Raw genomic sequence first — 19,193 nt, forward strand, 5'->3', positions numbered from 1 at the left:
GCGGTCTCAAAATAAATAATAAAATAAACAAATAAAATGAAATTAAGTTAAATCAAATTCAACAAGAATTTAGAATAAAATAAAATCAACCAAATCGACTATCGACTCGAATATCGACTCGACTATCGACTCGACTATCGACTTGACTATCGACTCGAATATCGACTCGAATATCGACTCGACTATCGACTCGACTATCGACTCGACTATCGACTCAAATATCGACTCGACTATCGACTCGACTATCGACTCGACTATCGACTCGACTATCGACTCGACTATCGACTCGACTATCGACTCGAATATCGACTCGACTATCGACTCGACTATCGACTCGACTATCGACTCGACTATCGACTCGACTATCGACTCGACTATCGACTCGACTATCGACTCGACTATCGACTCGACTATCGACTCGAATATCGACTCGAATATCGACTCAGATATTGACTCACTCGACTCAACTCGGTTCAATTCGATTAGATTTATTTTAATTCATTTTACTTTATTTGATTTTATTTTATTTATTTTATTTTACTTTAATTTAATTTAATTTTATTTTATATTTCAATTTTATTTTATTTGATTTTAATTTCTGTAGTTTATTTTATTTTATGAAGAAATACGCATGGGACTGCGTTTACTATTTTACTATTTCACACGATCTCTTGGTTCATTGCATTTCATTTTTTCACACCTCTGCTCGATACATTTCACCGACCAATGCATTATGTCTGTAGCCCGCGATAAGAAAGCTATGTACGACAAAGTTGTACAAATTTGGTAGTTACTTCCGAGGTTAAATCATATATCTGGATTGGATTATTGGATGTATAGAATGCCAGACTCATTGGCACTTACTGTACGTAGGACACTTTCTCTTTTCCAACAGTTAACGCACTAATAACTGTAACTACTACTTAAATACACAGTTAAATTTGTTGACTCGATGTATAAAAATATGGAGCATGGTAAAAAATGCATTGTTATGGAATGACAATTCACTAGTTGTTAAATCTGTATATCTTGTTTTATAATTCGTCGTGTTTAGGACCGGAGAATTCTGCATGAGAGATGAATCCGTTCTTGTCTTGATCTTCGTGTTGGAAGATTTCTTCTACTAATTTGTCGTGATCTGCTAACATGTTCTTCATTTCGTCACTTGGAACTTGGTCTTCTGCTGCTACCATTTGTTTTTTGAGGTAGTCGCTCAACTAAAACAAACAATAATTAGACATTCAGTGGTGCTGTCCAGCTTTGTGGTCTACTCTAATATGCAAGATGAAACAGTACAGAAGTATGGAAAATAAGCAATGTTAAATTTAGTTTACTCTAAAATCTTGCACAATATCTAACTCAATCGCAGAAGCTTTAGAAAGGCACTTAAAAAAAAACTTAAACTGAACAAAACTTTATATAGAATATTGCACCTTCAATTATTTTATAATATTAGAGTAGCCCTTGGGGTTCAAATGGGGTAGTGATGCGTATCATAAGGTGTTGCTTCCAGATAGCACCTCTACTACCCAATTCCTATCCTAACCTCCAAGAAATATAATCATGGTCATACGGGTGAACCCTGGTAACCTAAGCAACTCTACTGGAGATTAGGTAACCAATCCTAATGGAATGTAGGGTCGGGGCTGACTAGAAAGCGAGCTTACTGGTCAACGGCTTAGAGCGGATGAGCTGGTAAGTGAAAGGGCATTTTTTTGTCCTGAGATTACCAAAGCAGTCTCAAAGGTGGATGAATCATGAATAGTCAACGGCATAAGGATGCAGAAGGCAAGGAGAAACCACCGAATGCCTAGCGTCTCTTAAATGGGACAGGGGTGCGAAGACTCTCCGGGCGGAAAAACAAAATAAATATACATCGTATTGAAACATGGAATGTACGATCATTATATAAAACTGGATAACTCGCAACAGTAGCACTAGAAATGAGCAGATTTGAAATATAGATACTTGGCTTCAGCGAAGTAAGATGGACCAGTGCAGGACAATGCTATCATAACGACATTGTTTTTACTCGAGTAGCAGTACTGATGATCACAAAAATGGTGCAGGAATCATGATTAAAAAACACTACAATTGTATGTCTCTAACTTTACTTCCAATAATGAAAGAATAATAATGTTACAGTTAAAAACCCACTCAATAAACATGAACGTAGTTCAAAATTATGCCCCAACATCAAACAGCACCGATAATGACAGATTTATACAATTCAGAATTACAACATCTAACGAAGAACATAAAAAAAACATGATGTCAACGTAATAATGCGCGACTTTAACGCAAATGTCGGAAAAGGGAAAATAGAAGATATTGGAGAGAATTATGGTCTAGAAATAAGAAACGAAAAAGAGGAGACCGATTAGTACAATATTGTCAAGAGAAATAACTAGTAATCACAGTTACCTGTTGTCAATTACCAAAAAGAAGACTTTATACTTGGAGTGCATGGAGTGCAACGAAAACAATCTGATTACTGAAGAAAACAAATTAATTACATTCTCGTTAACAAAAGATTTAGAAATGGAATTAAAAGCGTCAAAACAGTGCCTGGAACGCAATGAAGGCGGCAATACTTAACGCTGGCAAAACGTTGTTTGTGAGTAGAAAAGAACCAAATGCCAAAAAAGACTGGACGACACCAGATATTATAAATTTCATAGAAGAAAAACGAAAAGACAGTAATACAAATAAAGAAAAATACAAGCAATTGAAGAAACTAGTAGAAACGCACATCAAGGAAGCTAAAGAACGCTGGATGGATGAAAATTGCAAAGAAATAGACGAATTTAATATGAAATACGACACACCTAACCTAACCTACATATGAAACTAAAAGAAATTACGAATAATACACCGAAAAGAATACCACAAGTTCGAAGAAACTCCAATGGGGATCTCCAATTATCAGAAGAAGAAAAACAACGAACTTGGGAGAAATACATCAAGAACTTATTTAAAGATAATAGGGAAGAAATAAATGAAACATTGCCAACTGATAAAAATATACAAATTCCAGTATCACAGGTAAAACAGGCAATTAAAAACTCAAAAGGTGGTAAAGCGCCAGGTCCTGATGAAATTCCAGTAGAAATATTAAAATCCTGAATGACGAAAATATTGAGTGTCTAACTAAACTAGTACAAAGATTCCAGTATCTTGGTTGCTGGATAACAAACGATCTTGATCACGAGGTCGAAATACGTGCTCGTATAGAATATGCTAGGTCCGCATTTCAACGAATGAAAAAATTCCTAATAAACTCTACTTTATCGTTGGATATCCGATAGCAATTTGTAAAAACGTTTATTTATTCCATATTGCTATACGGAGTGAAAACATGGCCTCTCGGAATTACAAGTATGAGGCGTATAGAAGCCTTTGAGATGTGGGTTTTTAGAAGGATGCTGAAGATCTCTTGGACAGAGCACGTGACCAACAACGAGGTGCTAAGAAGAATGGGCATTGAGAGAGAACTCCTAAATATTGTAAATGCAGAAAAAAGAGTTATCTAGGACATATTTACAGAGAAGAAAAATACAATTTCCTACGACTTATAATGGAAGGAAAAGTGGAAGGAAGAAGAGGTCCAGGAAGAAGAAAATGCTCCTGGTTGAAGAATGTAAGAGACTGGACAGGCATGGACACACATTCGATACTAAGAACAGCTCAAGATAAAGAGCAATTTGCTGTAGTTATAGCCAACCTTCATTAATGGAGAAGGCACCTTAAGAAGAAGAACTAAGCTATTTAATAAAATATACCACGACGGTCAAATTCCTGAAGAATGGTTAATGTCTATCTTTTTACGCTTACCCAAGAAAAATAATCCTAAATCTTGCGATGAATACCAATTAATTAGCTTCATGAGCCGCACTTTCAAAATACTATTTAAAGGTATTCAACAGTGTAAATATAAAAAATGTGAAAAACAATTAGACAACACAGTTTGGATTTAAGAGAGAGATCTATATAACATTCATATGTTAAATAGATTTTCAAAAAATGTTTGACAGAGTTTTAACATGTTGAACATGTTAAACTCATACATGCATTGGAACACATACACCTGGATCCCAAGAATATTAATTTATTACTATTTAATTAATTTAATCTATACTACAATCAGACAGTGGTCGTAAGGGTGTAAGATAGTGAGACAAACCAACTAGAAATTCAAAGAGGAGTAAGACAAAGATCTGTACTGACGCCACAATTATTTAACGTGTACTCTCAACCAATATTTTAGGAGGTACTATGGGAAAAAACTGAAGGTGTAAGGATTTGGGGCAGCATCCTTAGTAACATAACATTTGCAGACGATAGCGCAATCATAGAAGAAAATATAGAAGATTTACAAATTCTTATAGAAATCATTAACAGAGAAAGCAAAAAGGTGGGACTAACAATGAATATAGATAAAACCAAATACACGGTGATCTCGAAAACCCCTGCTGACAACATACATCTGAAATTGGAGAGTAAACCGTTAGAGAGGGTCGACAAGTATAAATACCTCGGAGTAATTATAAACTCACAGTTAGATCAAGATGAGGAGATATAGCTCAGAATTAAAACAGCTCGAAAAGAATTTATGAAATACAAATCAATAAGAAATTATGGTTATCACATTAAGTGTAAATATTCAAAACTCAACTTTTAAAATAGCGACATGAAATGTTAGAAGCATGTATGAGCCTGGTAAACTAAGGAACATAGAATAAGAATTCATGCGACTTAAGATCGACAAATTGGGAATACGTGACACAAGATGGCTCGACTACGGCAAACTAAATACAACCAATGGTCGACTTTTCTACTCTAGTAATACCGACAGCCAACATTGGTATGGAGTAGCAATTAATGTCAGTAAAAAAGTTGCAAAATGAGTTGTAGGCTTTATACCAATATCGGAAAGATATGGACTCGGTTTTCGAAATGAGAGAGGAGAACGCCCTATAGAATTCTACCTAGAACATAATCTTGCGGTAATGAATACTTTCTTCAAACTGCCTAAACGACGCCTTTACACTTGGAAATCGCCAGCTGACAAGGTCGATAAAATCGTTAGAAACCAAATTGACATTTTAATAAACCACCGATACCGAAACGCAATACAATCGGTGAAAGGCTGACACGCGAAATGCTGACATCAATATTTGTTTGTCTACCAAAGAAAGTAAATGCCAAAGAATGTAGTGATTATCGAACGATCAGTCTAATGTCACATACCTTAAAAACCCTGCTAAAAATCATCCATAATAGAATACACGCTAAGCTGGATATGGATATTAGTGATTCCCAGTTTGGATTTCGGAATGGAGTGGGCACAAAAGAGGCATTATTTTCTTTTAACGTGCTGACCCAAAGAGGTTTGGATGTTAATCGAGATCTTTATGTATGCTTTATAGACTACAACAAGGCATTCGATAAGGTAAAACATGACCGACTTATAGAAGTACTCATAAACAAGAATCTGGATGTGAGGGATGTAAACATTGATATCCAATTTATACTACAGCTAACGATCAAATGTGAAAATTGGCAGAGAAGTGTCAGAAGAAGTGGGGATAAGGAGAGGGATCAGGCAAGGTTGCATACTGTCGCCGTTATTGTTTAATTCTTATTCTGAAGAAATCATACAAGAAGCTTTGGTAAACGAGACAGTCGGCATACAAGTGAACGGAAGTTTAATTAACAACATTAGGTATGCCGACGATACAGTCATAATAGCCGACAACTTGGACGGCAATAATGAACAAAATATTAAGATATAGTGGATAATACGGACTCTCTCTTAAAATTAAAAAAAAAACAAATTCATAAAAATTAGCAAGAACAACAATACAAACGAAATATTAACGGTAGGCGGCCAGCAGATTGAGAGAGTAAAAAGATATACTTACTTGGGAACGACAATCACAGAAAATAACGATTATACTGCAGAAATAAGAGTCGGAATTAAAAAAGCACGTGCCAACTTCGTGAAAATGAAAAAGATTTTATGCAGCAAAGATCTGACATTGGCCCTCAGAATAAGGCTAATTAAATGCTATGTACACAGTGTACTCTACTATGGAGCTGAGTCATGGACATTAAACCGGAATACAATAAATCGACTTAATGCGTTTGAAATGTGGACATTTAGAAGATTGTTAAGGATTCCATGGGTAGATAGAGTCACGAATACAGAAGTGTTAAGGAGAATAGGCAGAGAGAAGGAGATGGCAAATACAATAAAAGAAAGGAAATTGCAATATCTCGGACATGTGATGAGAAGCGAAAGATACAACATCTTGAGATTCATAATCGAAGAAAAAGTAGAGGGTAAGAGAAGCGTAGAAAAAAGACACGTTTCCTGGCTGAAGAACCTAAGAGAGTGGTTTGGTTGCAGCTCTAGGCAATTGTTCAGAGCAGCTGCCTCGAAGGTCAGAATAGCCATGATGATTGCCAACCTTCGTCGCGGAGATGGCACTTAAAGAAGAAGAAGAAGAAGAATCAGATTAAGGCTCGTCGAATGTTATGTGTGGTCGCTCGGTGTGGGGTAGAAGCTTGGACTTTAATAGCGCAATCCGTAAAAAAATTAAAGGCATTCGAAATGTGGCTATATAGGCGTATTCTTAAAATTCCTTGACTATAAAAGTCTCAAACGAAGAAATGTTAAGACAAATTGGACATAGCAGAAAGTTTATGAACACAATTAGAATAAGAAAAACATCGTATTTGGGCCACACACTTCGAAACGATAAATACTCTCTTCTACACGTCATCATGCAAGAAAGAAGAGGGAAGAAAATGACCGAAAAAAAATCTTGGCTGAGGAATATCAGAGATTAGACTAACCTCAGAGTTGAACAGATATTTAAAGTTACAAAAGATAGGGAAGCGTTTAAAGAAGTAAGTTAAAAGGGAAGAGTATAATGGAACGATCATATAAGAGCAATGATAACAAATACAGTAGTAAAGACGTCAAGAAACGGTTCCCCAACAGGAAAACGATCAGTGGGAAGACCACGAAAACGATGGAATGAACTTACTGGAGGTACATTAAAAACAGTCGTGTCTACATAAAAAGAAGAACACGAAGAAAAAAGCGTGAAGCTACTTCTACTATAGCTGAATAGGAATATGTCAAGAAACTACAAATAACGTGGTATTAAACGAAATAAAGTTCTGGAAATCATGTAGTCTCCAGTCGTCAGAGATTTGACCTCTAAAACATACGAATAAGCTGAATTATTACTTACAATGTCAATTTTGAGACCCCAAAAAGACGCAAAAAAGTTTGCCTCTCCTACCCCCGGGCTTCCCACTAAAAAGGTGAAGAATGTAGCTTTCGAATGCAATTTTTGTATTTTACAGAAAATTAAGTCAATTTCGATAAAACGATTAAATAAACAAACGTTGCGCGATTTTTGCCAGTTTTTACGATTCTCATGAGATCAACAAAATTTATTACTTTCATTGATCAGCTGCTGTTGAATTTTCATTGTAAGAGCATAATATTCAAAACCTATAACATGAAATTTCGATTTTGGGTTTTAGCAACAAATATGAGGCACTTAAAATATGCCTAAAAAACGCTGAACTTTCACATTACAAACGATATCACCTCAGGCGAAATGCTTCCATGAAGACAACATTAGCTGAAATTTTTAGCTTAAGTTGTGTGGTTTTGTTAACTTTTTGTGTAGTTTAATCGTTTATAATCTGAAAGTTTAAATTCAGCGTTTTTTAGCATATTTCAAATGACCCATATTTGTTGCCAAAACTTAAAATCGAAATTTCATGTTATAGGCTTTAACACGTTCTCGCCGTTACCAGATACATGGGTCTGGTATGAACTTTACGTTCAACCGGTCCTGAAATTTGGAGACCTTATGCTAGCGACAACAAAATAGATATTTATGACTAAATATTATGATATAGGTACCTACGGAATCGTCGTGATGTGCCTTACATTTTAGTTCTGTTTTAAGGGTGCGTTCATTACGGAGACCATCGCATGGTATCCTTGCCTAGATCATAGCACTCACAGTGAAGTATACGTTCGCATTTAAAATCCTCCTCCTAAGTGCCTTCTCTGTTGAGGTTGGCGATCAATATGGCAAATTTCTCTCTGTTCTGGGCTTGATGAATTAATTCATTTCCTCTTGTGTGGGTCCAATCTCTGATGTTTCGTAGCCAAGATTTTTTCTTTCGTCCTATGCCCCTTTTACCTTCAATCTTGCCTTCTAATATTACCTGGAGCTGCTCAAATTCCATATGGCGCATTATGTGTCCTAGATATGACGTCTTTCTAATTTTGATAGTATTGACCAGATGAGGGCGTGTGTTCATTGCTCTCAGTACTTCTTCATTCGTAGTTCTGCTGGTACAGCTTATTCTTAGCATTCGGCGGTATATCCACATTTCAAATGAATTTATTTGTTGACGTCATTGTCGATCGTAGAGTACTAGGCTGGAGGATCGAAAAAATACTAAGCTTGAATATTATGGTGCAAGTCTATGGTCCGATACCTAGCTCGAGGCTGAGCGCTGCGCGTTGACGGTGAACGCTGGCAGTTTTAAAATAATGCATTTATTTTACGTGGCGATGATAATATAATACCATCCTATGGTCCGATCGAGGATCGGCGCCTCGTTATGAACGCACACTAAGGGCTCTTGTTAACGAACGTTTTTTTCAACGGGTAACGGGCCGATGCTAAACGGGTAGCCGTGTAGACGGTTCATAAATTTCAAGGGAAATGCGTCCGTTGACAGTATCGAATCTCCGAAATATCGTCAGTTTGAAAGTAACAAGTGCACGCAATACATGTTATATCATGTTGTCGTCAAAGTAAAAAATTATACTAGCGTATTATTTGTATAAAAAATGCAGAAGAAACGGGAGAAGCGTAAAAGAAAAATATGGATACATCCTATTTTGTTAGAAAGAGAAAAGTATGGTGCTTTCCATACACTTTACGAAAAATTGAAAAAAGACGAAACAAAATTCTTCAATTACTTCCGAATGGGTCAAGAAACTTTCCGCAAATTGTTAGGAATAGTACATGATAAATTAAAACGCTGATTAAATTAAATTAATACATGAGCTGTTTATTTTTATAGCTTTCCGTGGTTTTATCCCACAACACAGCTCGATTTTCTACCGCACTTATTAAAATTTTCATATCAAAATCCATATTTTAGCGGCAACAAAGGAAGAAATTTATTGAAACAACGGATGCTCGCCCAACGCCGTTAACACACTTCCATAAACTAAAAAGGTTCACTGAGGGTTCACGGTACCGGCCCGTCGAACGTCTTGCCGAGGGGGACTGGATACGTAGACGGTGAAAAGTTAACCAACGGGTTGGTTGCCGTTGTGTGAACAAACATCCATAAGAACCTGAAAGACACTGAGCAACGGCCGACGGGACGGTGTCAAAAACGACACGTTGACCGTTGTCGTTAACAAGAGCTCTAAGGGTGCGTTCATAACGGAGATCATCGCACCGTCTCCTCGCCTAGAGCGTAGCACTGACGTCGAACGCTCGACTATTTTACCAATCGATTAAATGATACTATCCCATGGCCCGAGCGAGGGTCGGCGCCTCGTTATGAACGCACGCTAAGTTATCAGATGCCAGCAGCTACCTGGTAACGTCCCACAAAGAAATTTTTTAAGCTATGGGATTTACCGGACCTCCATATCTGGTTATTAGTTTTATAGTAAACATTGTACACGTGTGTTGTTTTTTTTATTTAAATCTAAAAAAATGTCGTCTAGAGGCGAAAAAATGGTTAAATTGGTGCTGAACAAGCACCAAAGTGCTTGGATACAAACTGAAAGTGAATCTGATAGTGATCCATTTGAAAACTTGTCTGATGGAGATCCTGAATACACTCCTAGTGAAAATAGCGACAATTCTGATGGGGACGAATCCATAAATTTAAACGAAGAAATATCCAGGCATGTAAAACTGATAATTATTATGAATTGAAAAAAGAAATTGGTAAGAATAAAAGTGAATCTTATAATTTGATTCTCATTATCTTTATTTTTACGTGATGCAGAGGAAGTTGTATGGACTGACAAAGGAAACAGATAAATTAGATTTTGATAAATATTCTGCAGATTCTAAAATTAATATTCAATGTGAAAATATGAGCCTATTTGACATTTTTTGTCTATTTTTCACAAATGAAATTTTGGAATTAATTGTTCAAGAAACCAATATATATGCAGAACAAGAAATTGGTGTACACAGTATCAAACATATACTCTGAAAACATCTTTAGAGAGGCATTGGACGAATCAGAAGATGGGATTGCTATAAATGGCCAACTTGTAAACAACATTAGATATGCAGACGATACAGTGTTGCTGGCAAATAGTGCGCAGGAGCTCCAAAGGATGATGGATAACGTTGTAGAAGTATGTATACGGCCTAAAACTAAATTGCAAGAAGACAAAAATAATGATCATTAGTAAGAATACCGGCATAAACGCCTAAATTACAATTAACGATACACCGTTAGAAAGACTGGAAAAAATATGCAATTTGGGCTGCAATATTAAGGATACTAAAAGCCAGAAGCTCTTTCAACAGCCTTAGGAAGATTCTCTGCAACTTATCTTTAAGTATCAATATACGCATAAGAATTCTTAGATGTTACGTTTTTATTGTCCTCCTCTAATTTTACAGTTAATTCTTTAGGGCAAGATTGAGGATAAGAGAAGAACTGGCCGTAGACGTATATTCTGTCTGGCCAATCTTAGGAAATGGACTGGTCTATCGCTTACTGACGTTACCAGATACGGGGATCTCGTAACGTCAGTAAATGTTACTAACATATTTAGTGTCGTCATGAACGGGTTAAAGATTAGACTCTAACAATAGAATCTCCATAGTGACCGGCAAATGGTAGTAATACATTTTATTGATCTCAAGAGAATCGTAAACAATGTAAAAAATCGTGCAACGTTTATTCACTTAGTACCTTAATCGAACCTGACTCCATTTGCGGCAAAATACAAAAATTGCATACAAAAGTTGCTCTCTTCACCCTTAAAACGCATTTTGATTTTAGTCGATAGGACTTCTTCTTCTTTATGTGCCGTCTTCTACCGAAGGTTGGCGACCATCAAACGATAGGTTTCTCTGTTTTGTGCCGCATGTATTATGTTCGCAGCTTTTGGTATTTGAAACCATTCTCTCAAGTTTCTCAGCCAGGATTTCTTCTTTCTGCCCAAACCTCTTCTACCTTCAATCTTGCCTTCCACGATAAGCTGTAGCAGACTGTACTTATAATTACTTCCACGATAAGCTGTAGCAGACTGTACTTATCATTACGGAACACATGGCCCAGGTATGACGCTTTCCTCCTTTTAACAGTTGTTAACAATTCCACCTCTTTACCCATTCGTCTTAATACCTCTGCGTTGGTCACTCTGTCTGTCCAAGGTATTCTCAGTATGCGTCGATACAGCCACATTTCTAGAGCCGCTAACTTCTTTATAGTTGCTGCTGTTAACGTCTACCCTTCAACTCCGTAAAGAAGCGTAAAAAGTACATAGCATTTCGTGGCGCGCCATCGGAGGTTAACGCTTAGGTGGCGGTTGCTTAAGAGCTTTCTCATTTTGATGAATTTGGATCTTGCTATTTCAATTCGGATCTTAATCTCTACGTCTGGGTCCCACTCTGTATATCCCAGATATTTAAATCGGTGTACGGTGTCGATAGGACACTCTGGTCAAAAGATATCAAATTTTTACGGTCGAAATTGTATTTGAACAATTGATTTTACGCGCGTAAATGACATTTAAAATCGTCGATTGCTTCAAGCGTTATTTCTGAGAAAATGGTTCATTCTACAAAAAAAGTGCTAATTAAAATTTTTGTTCAAAATTATCTCAAAATTATCATGTTCAAAATTATCTATTATTACTTGTTTGAAACATTTTTTTCTACACGTACAGATTCTTGGTCAATCGATGTTTTCTATTTTTCCCCCTTAGAGAGCGGTGTTTTGGAAAAAGCCCGGGGTAGAAGTGGCAAACCTTTTTTCATATTTTCAGGGTCCCAAAATTGATGTTCTCAGCAAAATTCACCTTGTTGGATGCTTTTTAGAGGTTCAGAAACATTTTCATCTCTGACGACTGGAGTAGTACCTACAGCAAATTTGAATACGGATTTTGATCATAAGAAAATTTTAACGCTGCAACTTACGCCGCCCTGTAGAGATAACAATAAAATAAAAGAAGTTGACCAAATGCAAATAGCCCTAATTGCAGAACATTCTAAATTAAAAAAAAACAATGAAGAATTGGGAGAAAATGATAATTTTACTGTTAGTTTTTAAAATAAGTTTATAAATACAGTTGTATAATATGGCCGCTTCATTTGGCCGTTATATTACATAAAACATAGCTATATAAAATATACAATAACAAAAGCCATGCTAGAAAGCTCGAATGGAGAAAATAGTTGTGACAGGTGTGATGTATCCGTCTATTTACATGCAGAATTGTGCGTTTTAGTGCATTTCTAGATTTTGTAATGGAAATAATTAGGTACTTATCAAATTTTATATCAACACTAATGTTGTTTCATCGAACAAAGTTAAAATACTTGTAAAAGTTTATTGGTAGAGTAATAAAATAATTAATATCAATGCATAACTATAAGAGAGTTTATATATGTTTGATCTTTAGATATTACAGAGTAGCAAGTTTTTGACAGGGAAATTTATTTCGCAGATATTGACGTCTGGATAAAAAAAATAAGCAGGATAAAAAAACATGTAACATTTGAGTAGTGGTGGGACGTAATTTCTCTACCGGCGATTTAATAACGGTGGCACAGAATAATAAACAATCAGAATGCACACTCTGATTGAAAAAATAAGTACGCGCATCTCGTTCGCGCAGACGGAATCAGCCATGTTTTAAACGGAACCAGTGCTGTTCAGTGACATTTTATGTGGTGTGCATAGAAAAATTAACCCGGTTTAATTTACTTACTACCATTTTAAACAAGGTAGTCACAGTTAGTGAAGAGAAAGGGTTAACAATGAACGTCAAGAAGACGAAATTCATGGTTATTTCAAAAAAACAAAGATTGAATGCAAACCTGTACATTCACAATAACGAAATCGAACGGGTGCACAAATATAAATATTTGGGAACAAGCGTTAATAACAACAATGACATCACAGAAGAAGTAAAAACTAGAATTGGAAAGGCTCGAGCTGCTTTTGTTAATATGAAGGACATTCTGGGAAGTCATAACATTAACTTAAACCTGAAAATGAGATTGGTTAGATGCTACATCTTCTCGATACTGCTGTACGGAGTAGAGACTTGGACTTTAAATAAGAGCAATACCGATAAACTAGAGGCCTTCGAAATATGGATATACAGAAGAATTTTAAAAATACCTTGGACAGACAAAGTAACAAATAGTGTAGTTCCTCGAAGAATAAACAAAGAACGGGAGCTGTTGATCACCATCAAGAGAAGAAAGTTGGAATATTTTGGTCATGTGGTGAGAGGGAAAAAGTATCGACTGCTCCAGTTAATTATCCAAGGAAAGATTCAGGGCAAACGAAGCGTCGGGAGACGACGTATATCTTGGCTGCGCAAATTAAGAGACTGGTTCCAGTGCACATCTAACCTATTAATTAAAGCAACAGCTTTAAAGATACGAATAGCAATGATGATTGCCAAGCTCCGTAGCGGAAAGGGCACTTGAAGAAGAAGAATTTACTTACGGCAACTATAGACATAATATGCACTATTTTATTCGTACTATTGAAGAATAGATTAAATTATTTCAATGTACTAAATTATTAATCTCTAAAAATTTAAATTACAGTTCTGTCGTAGCTTGTCACAAATTTCTCAATTCGAGTCTATGTTTCCGTTATGGCGATCGCGTGCTGACAAACTTCAAAGGCGGCATCTGAGAGTGGACATTCTGATTGTTATTTATTCTGTGACGGTGGTTTAGAAATCATCGGTGACTTTTAAAACACTGGTAACTACCGTTCCTTGCTAACTTCGACAACCGTGACCGGATATATCAGATATCAATTTCATTGTTACCGTCTCACAAACAGTGGCGCACCCGGGGTGCTTGCTACTTTAGAGGTTAAACCCCCCAGGCACTATTCCGACACTGTTACTCACAAATTTTAAGGACTCAAAATGAAGGTAGCATAAAAAAAATTTCGGTGCCAAACCAAACCCCCCCTACAGGAAAATTCTAGGTACGCTACTGCTCACAAAACGTATTTATATAGTATTGTGAGGGACAAGATCTATGCAAAATTTTAAAGACCAACCTGCTGATAATCCGCTATTAATACCTATTGTAACACAAACCCCTAGAGAGACATTACAGAGTTGTACTAACCTTTATCCAACATTCAAATAAAATTACCGGAGCAGTGTTGAATTTTGATTTATTAGTTTGTTTAAATGTTTTTACAAATTGATCGGAACAATGGTTTTTAGCAGTAAACAATCTCTCAATATACTACTAAAAAAATACTTGCGTTCATCTTTTTTCTAAACTTAGGACTCTCAAAATAAAAGATTTTTCAGTTACGAAAATAAGTAGACATTTTGTTTTGTGGGTTCGTCAATGGACACTAATTATTGATATAAACAAAAAGAAGTAAACCTTATTCCAAATCATTAAATACTTTTGTGAAATATGATGTCTTTGTTTATAACATTTAAAAATAATTAAGAGAAATTCCTGCGGTTGACCTAAATACAAATTTATAAACAATTTTATATTTCCGGTAATGGCTAAGTACTTAATAAGTACATTTTCGTAGAATTATTTAAATGGGGCTGGATCATTGTCAAAATATTTAAATAACGGAATTAGTCATTCTTAAGCAGTATATTTTGTGGTTCTTTCAGCCAGAGTTTGTCGAAAAAGAGTGTTGTGATATATATTAGTATTTATTAAAGAAAATATGTGGCGGTCATGGGAAAGTGATGTGCGTTTACCTGACGAAAATGAACCTACGAATAATTTAGAAGATGAAGAAGAAAGTAAGGGGCCAAGTACTCAGCAAAGAAAGAATTTGTGTATAGCTGAGCAAAATATGGTGTTAGATGTATTTGATGGACTTTCTAAAAAAATGACCAAATATGAAGCTGTTAAGCAAACAAAGGATTTTGGAAGCTCTAAAAAAATTCAACCTCACCTCTTGGAACCTATTAGTGAGACAATATATAATATGTATGCAGCTAAAGTTATGCCTAACCTAAACAATATCATGGCAAAATTAAAAGAAAAGCATATTGTTAATGATTGTTCCACAAAGAATTTGGGAAGATTTTTGACCAAAAATGGTTTTAAATATAAAACTGTCAATAAAAGACAAACCATAATGGAAAGTAGTCGCCTAATAAAATGGAGGAATAAATATATCAAAAAATTTTCACAAGACCGTAGTGAGTCTCGAGAAATTTATTATCTGGACGAGACTTGGTTTGACTATCACGAAACAATAGATAAAGCCTGGACAAACGGTACAAAAAATGGCAAATAGATGTACCCCATTCTAGAGGCAAATTTGCATATTACATTGCGGAGGACAACATGGATGGGTGAAAGATGCGTTATTGTTGAGTTCCAAAAGTATTAAAGACAGTTCTCTAGACTACCACCAAGACATCGAAGGGATGCTTTTTGAATCGTGGTTTGAGAATACATTACTTCCAAATTTAAAAGAAAATAGCGTGATTGTTATGGACAATACATCATATCACTCCAGATGCATTAAAAAAAAATCCAACCAAACACGGTAGGAAGGATGAAATTCAAGAATTTTTAATAGCTGAAGACCTATATTTTGAGAATCATTACACCAAAGATCAACTAATCCAGGTTCTTCATACAAAAGTTGTAACTAAAGAACATATTGTAGATAAACTAACAGCCACTAACAGTGGACATATGGTTTTAAGATGACCTCAGCTTGTCATGTAATGTCCCAGCCTTGAAGAAAATTATTATTAATTTGGCTGAGACTGATGAAGAGAACGATAATGACGATGAGTTTGTTAACGATGAACTGTTAACTCTAACTGGAAGATCCCAAATGAATGTGAATTTCCGAAATGGCTAGTATACCATTTAATTTATAATAGTAAAATGATCAATGGATAACTTTTTGTGGCATCGCATGTGACATGTAAGTAAATAAAAACTATTTTTGAAGTTATACTTCTTTAGGCGCGATTGGGAAAAATTGATGAGAGTTAATTTTTATAAAATTCACAGTATGAAGTATGCGCATATTCACAGCATGAAGTTAGTTGCTACATCTAAATCTTTTAAGTTAGGTATTAATGCAAATAAAGTGTGAAAAAAATATATATTGGTGCTTTTGTTAATTCGATTATATTAGGACGGTGATAGATATTTACTGATGATTTGAATATGTATATTTTTGTGTGTAAAAATCGACATGGTTCAGTAGTTTTCATCTACTTTATAATTACGTAGAAATTACATTTATCCGTAATTTTTTCCAAATACTATATTATGAGGTAGTTAACTTTAAAAATAATCAGTATTTCGATCAATTGGTAAAACATTTAAGTACACAAATTAATAATTCGAAATTCAACACTTTCTCAGATAATTTTATTTGAATGTTGGATACAGATTAGTACAACTCTGTAAATGTCTCTCTGAGGGTCTGTGTTACAATTGGTATCAATCTCGGTTTGCCAGTAGGTTGGTTTTTAAAATTCCACATAGATCTGGTCCCTTACTATAATTATTATGATATTCTTGCGGAACAGTGATTAACATCATCATCAATCAGCCCTGAGTTGTCCATTGTTGAACATAGGCCTCCTCTAGACTTTTCCATCTCTTAAAAACTTTCTCAAAAGTTTATAAAAAAAAATAAGTGAAATTCTAGTTAATTTTTAGTTACATTTAAATAGAAAAAATAGAAATCGTTTTAAAGTGATTTGAATGGATTACTTTATTATTAGCTTTGTAAATTTATTATTATTATGGTCAAACCATCTATTTGCGTTAGTTAAACATATTCAATATCAGCAATATGTTTTATAGTACTACCTAATACAGAATAATCGCGATTGTGTTGTTTAGTTTACTATAACTGTGACTACTTACATGTTACCTTTTAAAATCACCGCTATTAAAATCACGGTCAGTAATCACGGCGTGATTTAAAAATTATCACGTGCATTACTTTTGACTGGCAAACGCACGGTCTATAACACTAGCGTATTGGATTTTTTGTGCAAAAACCCTCTTCTTCTTCTTCTTTTTATATAGACCTGACTCTGTCTGTTTTTCAATGTGCCTCCAGTAAGTTGTCGTTCAATCTTTTTCGTGGTCTTCCTACTGATCATCTTCCTAGTGAAGAACCGTTTCTTGTCGTCTTTACGTTTATTTGTTGTCATTCATAAAGGAGAAATCCAGAAACAGTTATCAAAAAAACCACTAAATGGAGATGAGTATCAGGCAGACCATGAGGAAGACCGAAAACGAGATGGGACAACTAGATAATTGAGGACCTTAATTAGATGGGAGTTAGAGATTAAAAAACCATAAGCAAAAACAGGAAAGAATGGAGAAATATTGTAAAAGACGCCGAGTCACACAACCAATTGTAAAACTAAAATGTTAATCCGGACTGATTCATAGCGACAAATGAATCAAAAGAGCTCTAAGAGGGCGGCAGTCACTCCGCTAGGAGTGTAGATGCCATGATGATGGTAGGTCATTGGAGATTTAAACCCCTGCGATGTCGTTAAAAAGGTTCCAGACATAATCGGTTCGATGATAAAAGTACAGGAATACGTTAAATTTTTGAGGCATTTAATTCTAATCTTTCAAAGCCTTACAATCTGTCAGCATATACTACGATATATGAAGAACTAGAAGCCTTTCACAGCAATTATTCATTCAGGGCATATATGCCGAATAAACCAAATCATTACGACATAAACATATAATACTCAAGCGATGCTACGATAGTTTATACATAAAAATGAAGGTATATGTTGGTAGATAATCTGTAGGATAATTTTTTGTTGATACGTCAAATATGTCACTTACAACCCGTCTCTGTGAACCGATGTGATTCAACAGGAAAAAATTTCACAATAAATATTTTTTTTACTAGCGTTCAGCTCGAGCAGTATACGTGAACATGCATCATTTAACTGTTATTGTTATAAACGGCAACACAAAGGCAGCAAATGAATCAGTCTTACTTCTTTTTACATTTGTATTCTTTTCGTTGTTCCTTGCATGTTAGTATGATGTACTGAATTCTTTGTTACTTGTTCTTTTTACCATGTAGCTTTTTTTTGGTCTATTAATATTTTGTAGACAGGTTTATGTCAGATTTGCAGGAATTGACAAATCCAAGAAAAAGAAAAAAATATTCTGCGAATCGATACATAGAATGTAAAATGACTAACCACAAGAGGACAAAAAATAACCAATGACATTAAAGACAATAGTATTGATATCTGTGCACTTCAAGTGAGAAGAAAATAGGAAAAGGGTCTTTATTATGTTAGATAACTACTTAATATTATCTTAGATATGTTAGATAACTACAGTGGTGTTGCCAAAGAAAACAGAGTAATATTAGTACACCAGAAACTTACAAACCAAGTAGAAAACTGTAAATATGTCGCAGAAACAACAGTTTAAGATTAAACTAGTCATCAAGGCTGTAAGGCCGTAAATGTGGCAACAATTTATGCCCTGAAAGCAAAAGAGATGTAATTACAAGAGAAAGCTTCTTATATTAAGAAATACTTCTTCAATTTTTGGTTGAAGCCATTTTTATGTTTGCTTTTTTCTTTAAATGCATTTTGCAGTATTGATCAATCTAACAATACTTATACCATATTTTTTTAACCTATTATTGTTTTGATTCTTTCATACATACTATATTTGATAATTCTCTAATGAATTATCTACGGAATTTCCGTTATTATCGTGTAACCCTTTTGCTCCAATATGATGTACGTAACTTTAAGCCTTTTGGTATGATGTTATTATTCCTACATCTTCGTAAACATATTTAATTTATTTTAATTATGCGCCAGTTTTTCACACAAAATTTCTAATCTCCTAAAATTTTGAATAACGGTAGGCCCA

At 35.1% G+C, this 19,193-nt stretch overlaps 1 protein-coding gene across 2 annotated transcripts in view; it reads right to left on the reverse strand.

Annotated features, from left to right (window-relative positions):
* Positions 1-501: 501 nt before the first annotated feature.
* The window catches only part of LOC140450397 (FK506-binding protein 2-like), a 321,290-nt gene continuing 302,598 nt past the window's right edge, over positions 502-19,193 (reverse strand). For both annotated transcript variants that reach the window (XM_072544001.1, XM_072544003.1), the window contains exon 3: positions 502-1,217. In XM_072544001.1, the coding sequence (XP_072400102.1) occupies positions 1,035-1,217 (183 nt within the window). In that variant the 3' untranslated portion in view covers positions 502-1,034. The remainder of the gene's footprint in view (positions 1,218-19,193) is intronic.

The sequence above is a fragment of the Diabrotica undecimpunctata genome, chromosome 9 (genome assembly GCF_040954645.1).
Source record: "Diabrotica undecimpunctata isolate CICGRU chromosome 9, icDiaUnde3, whole genome shotgun sequence".
Lineage (NCBI taxonomy): Eukaryota > Metazoa > Arthropoda > Insecta > Coleoptera > Chrysomelidae > Diabrotica > Diabrotica undecimpunctata.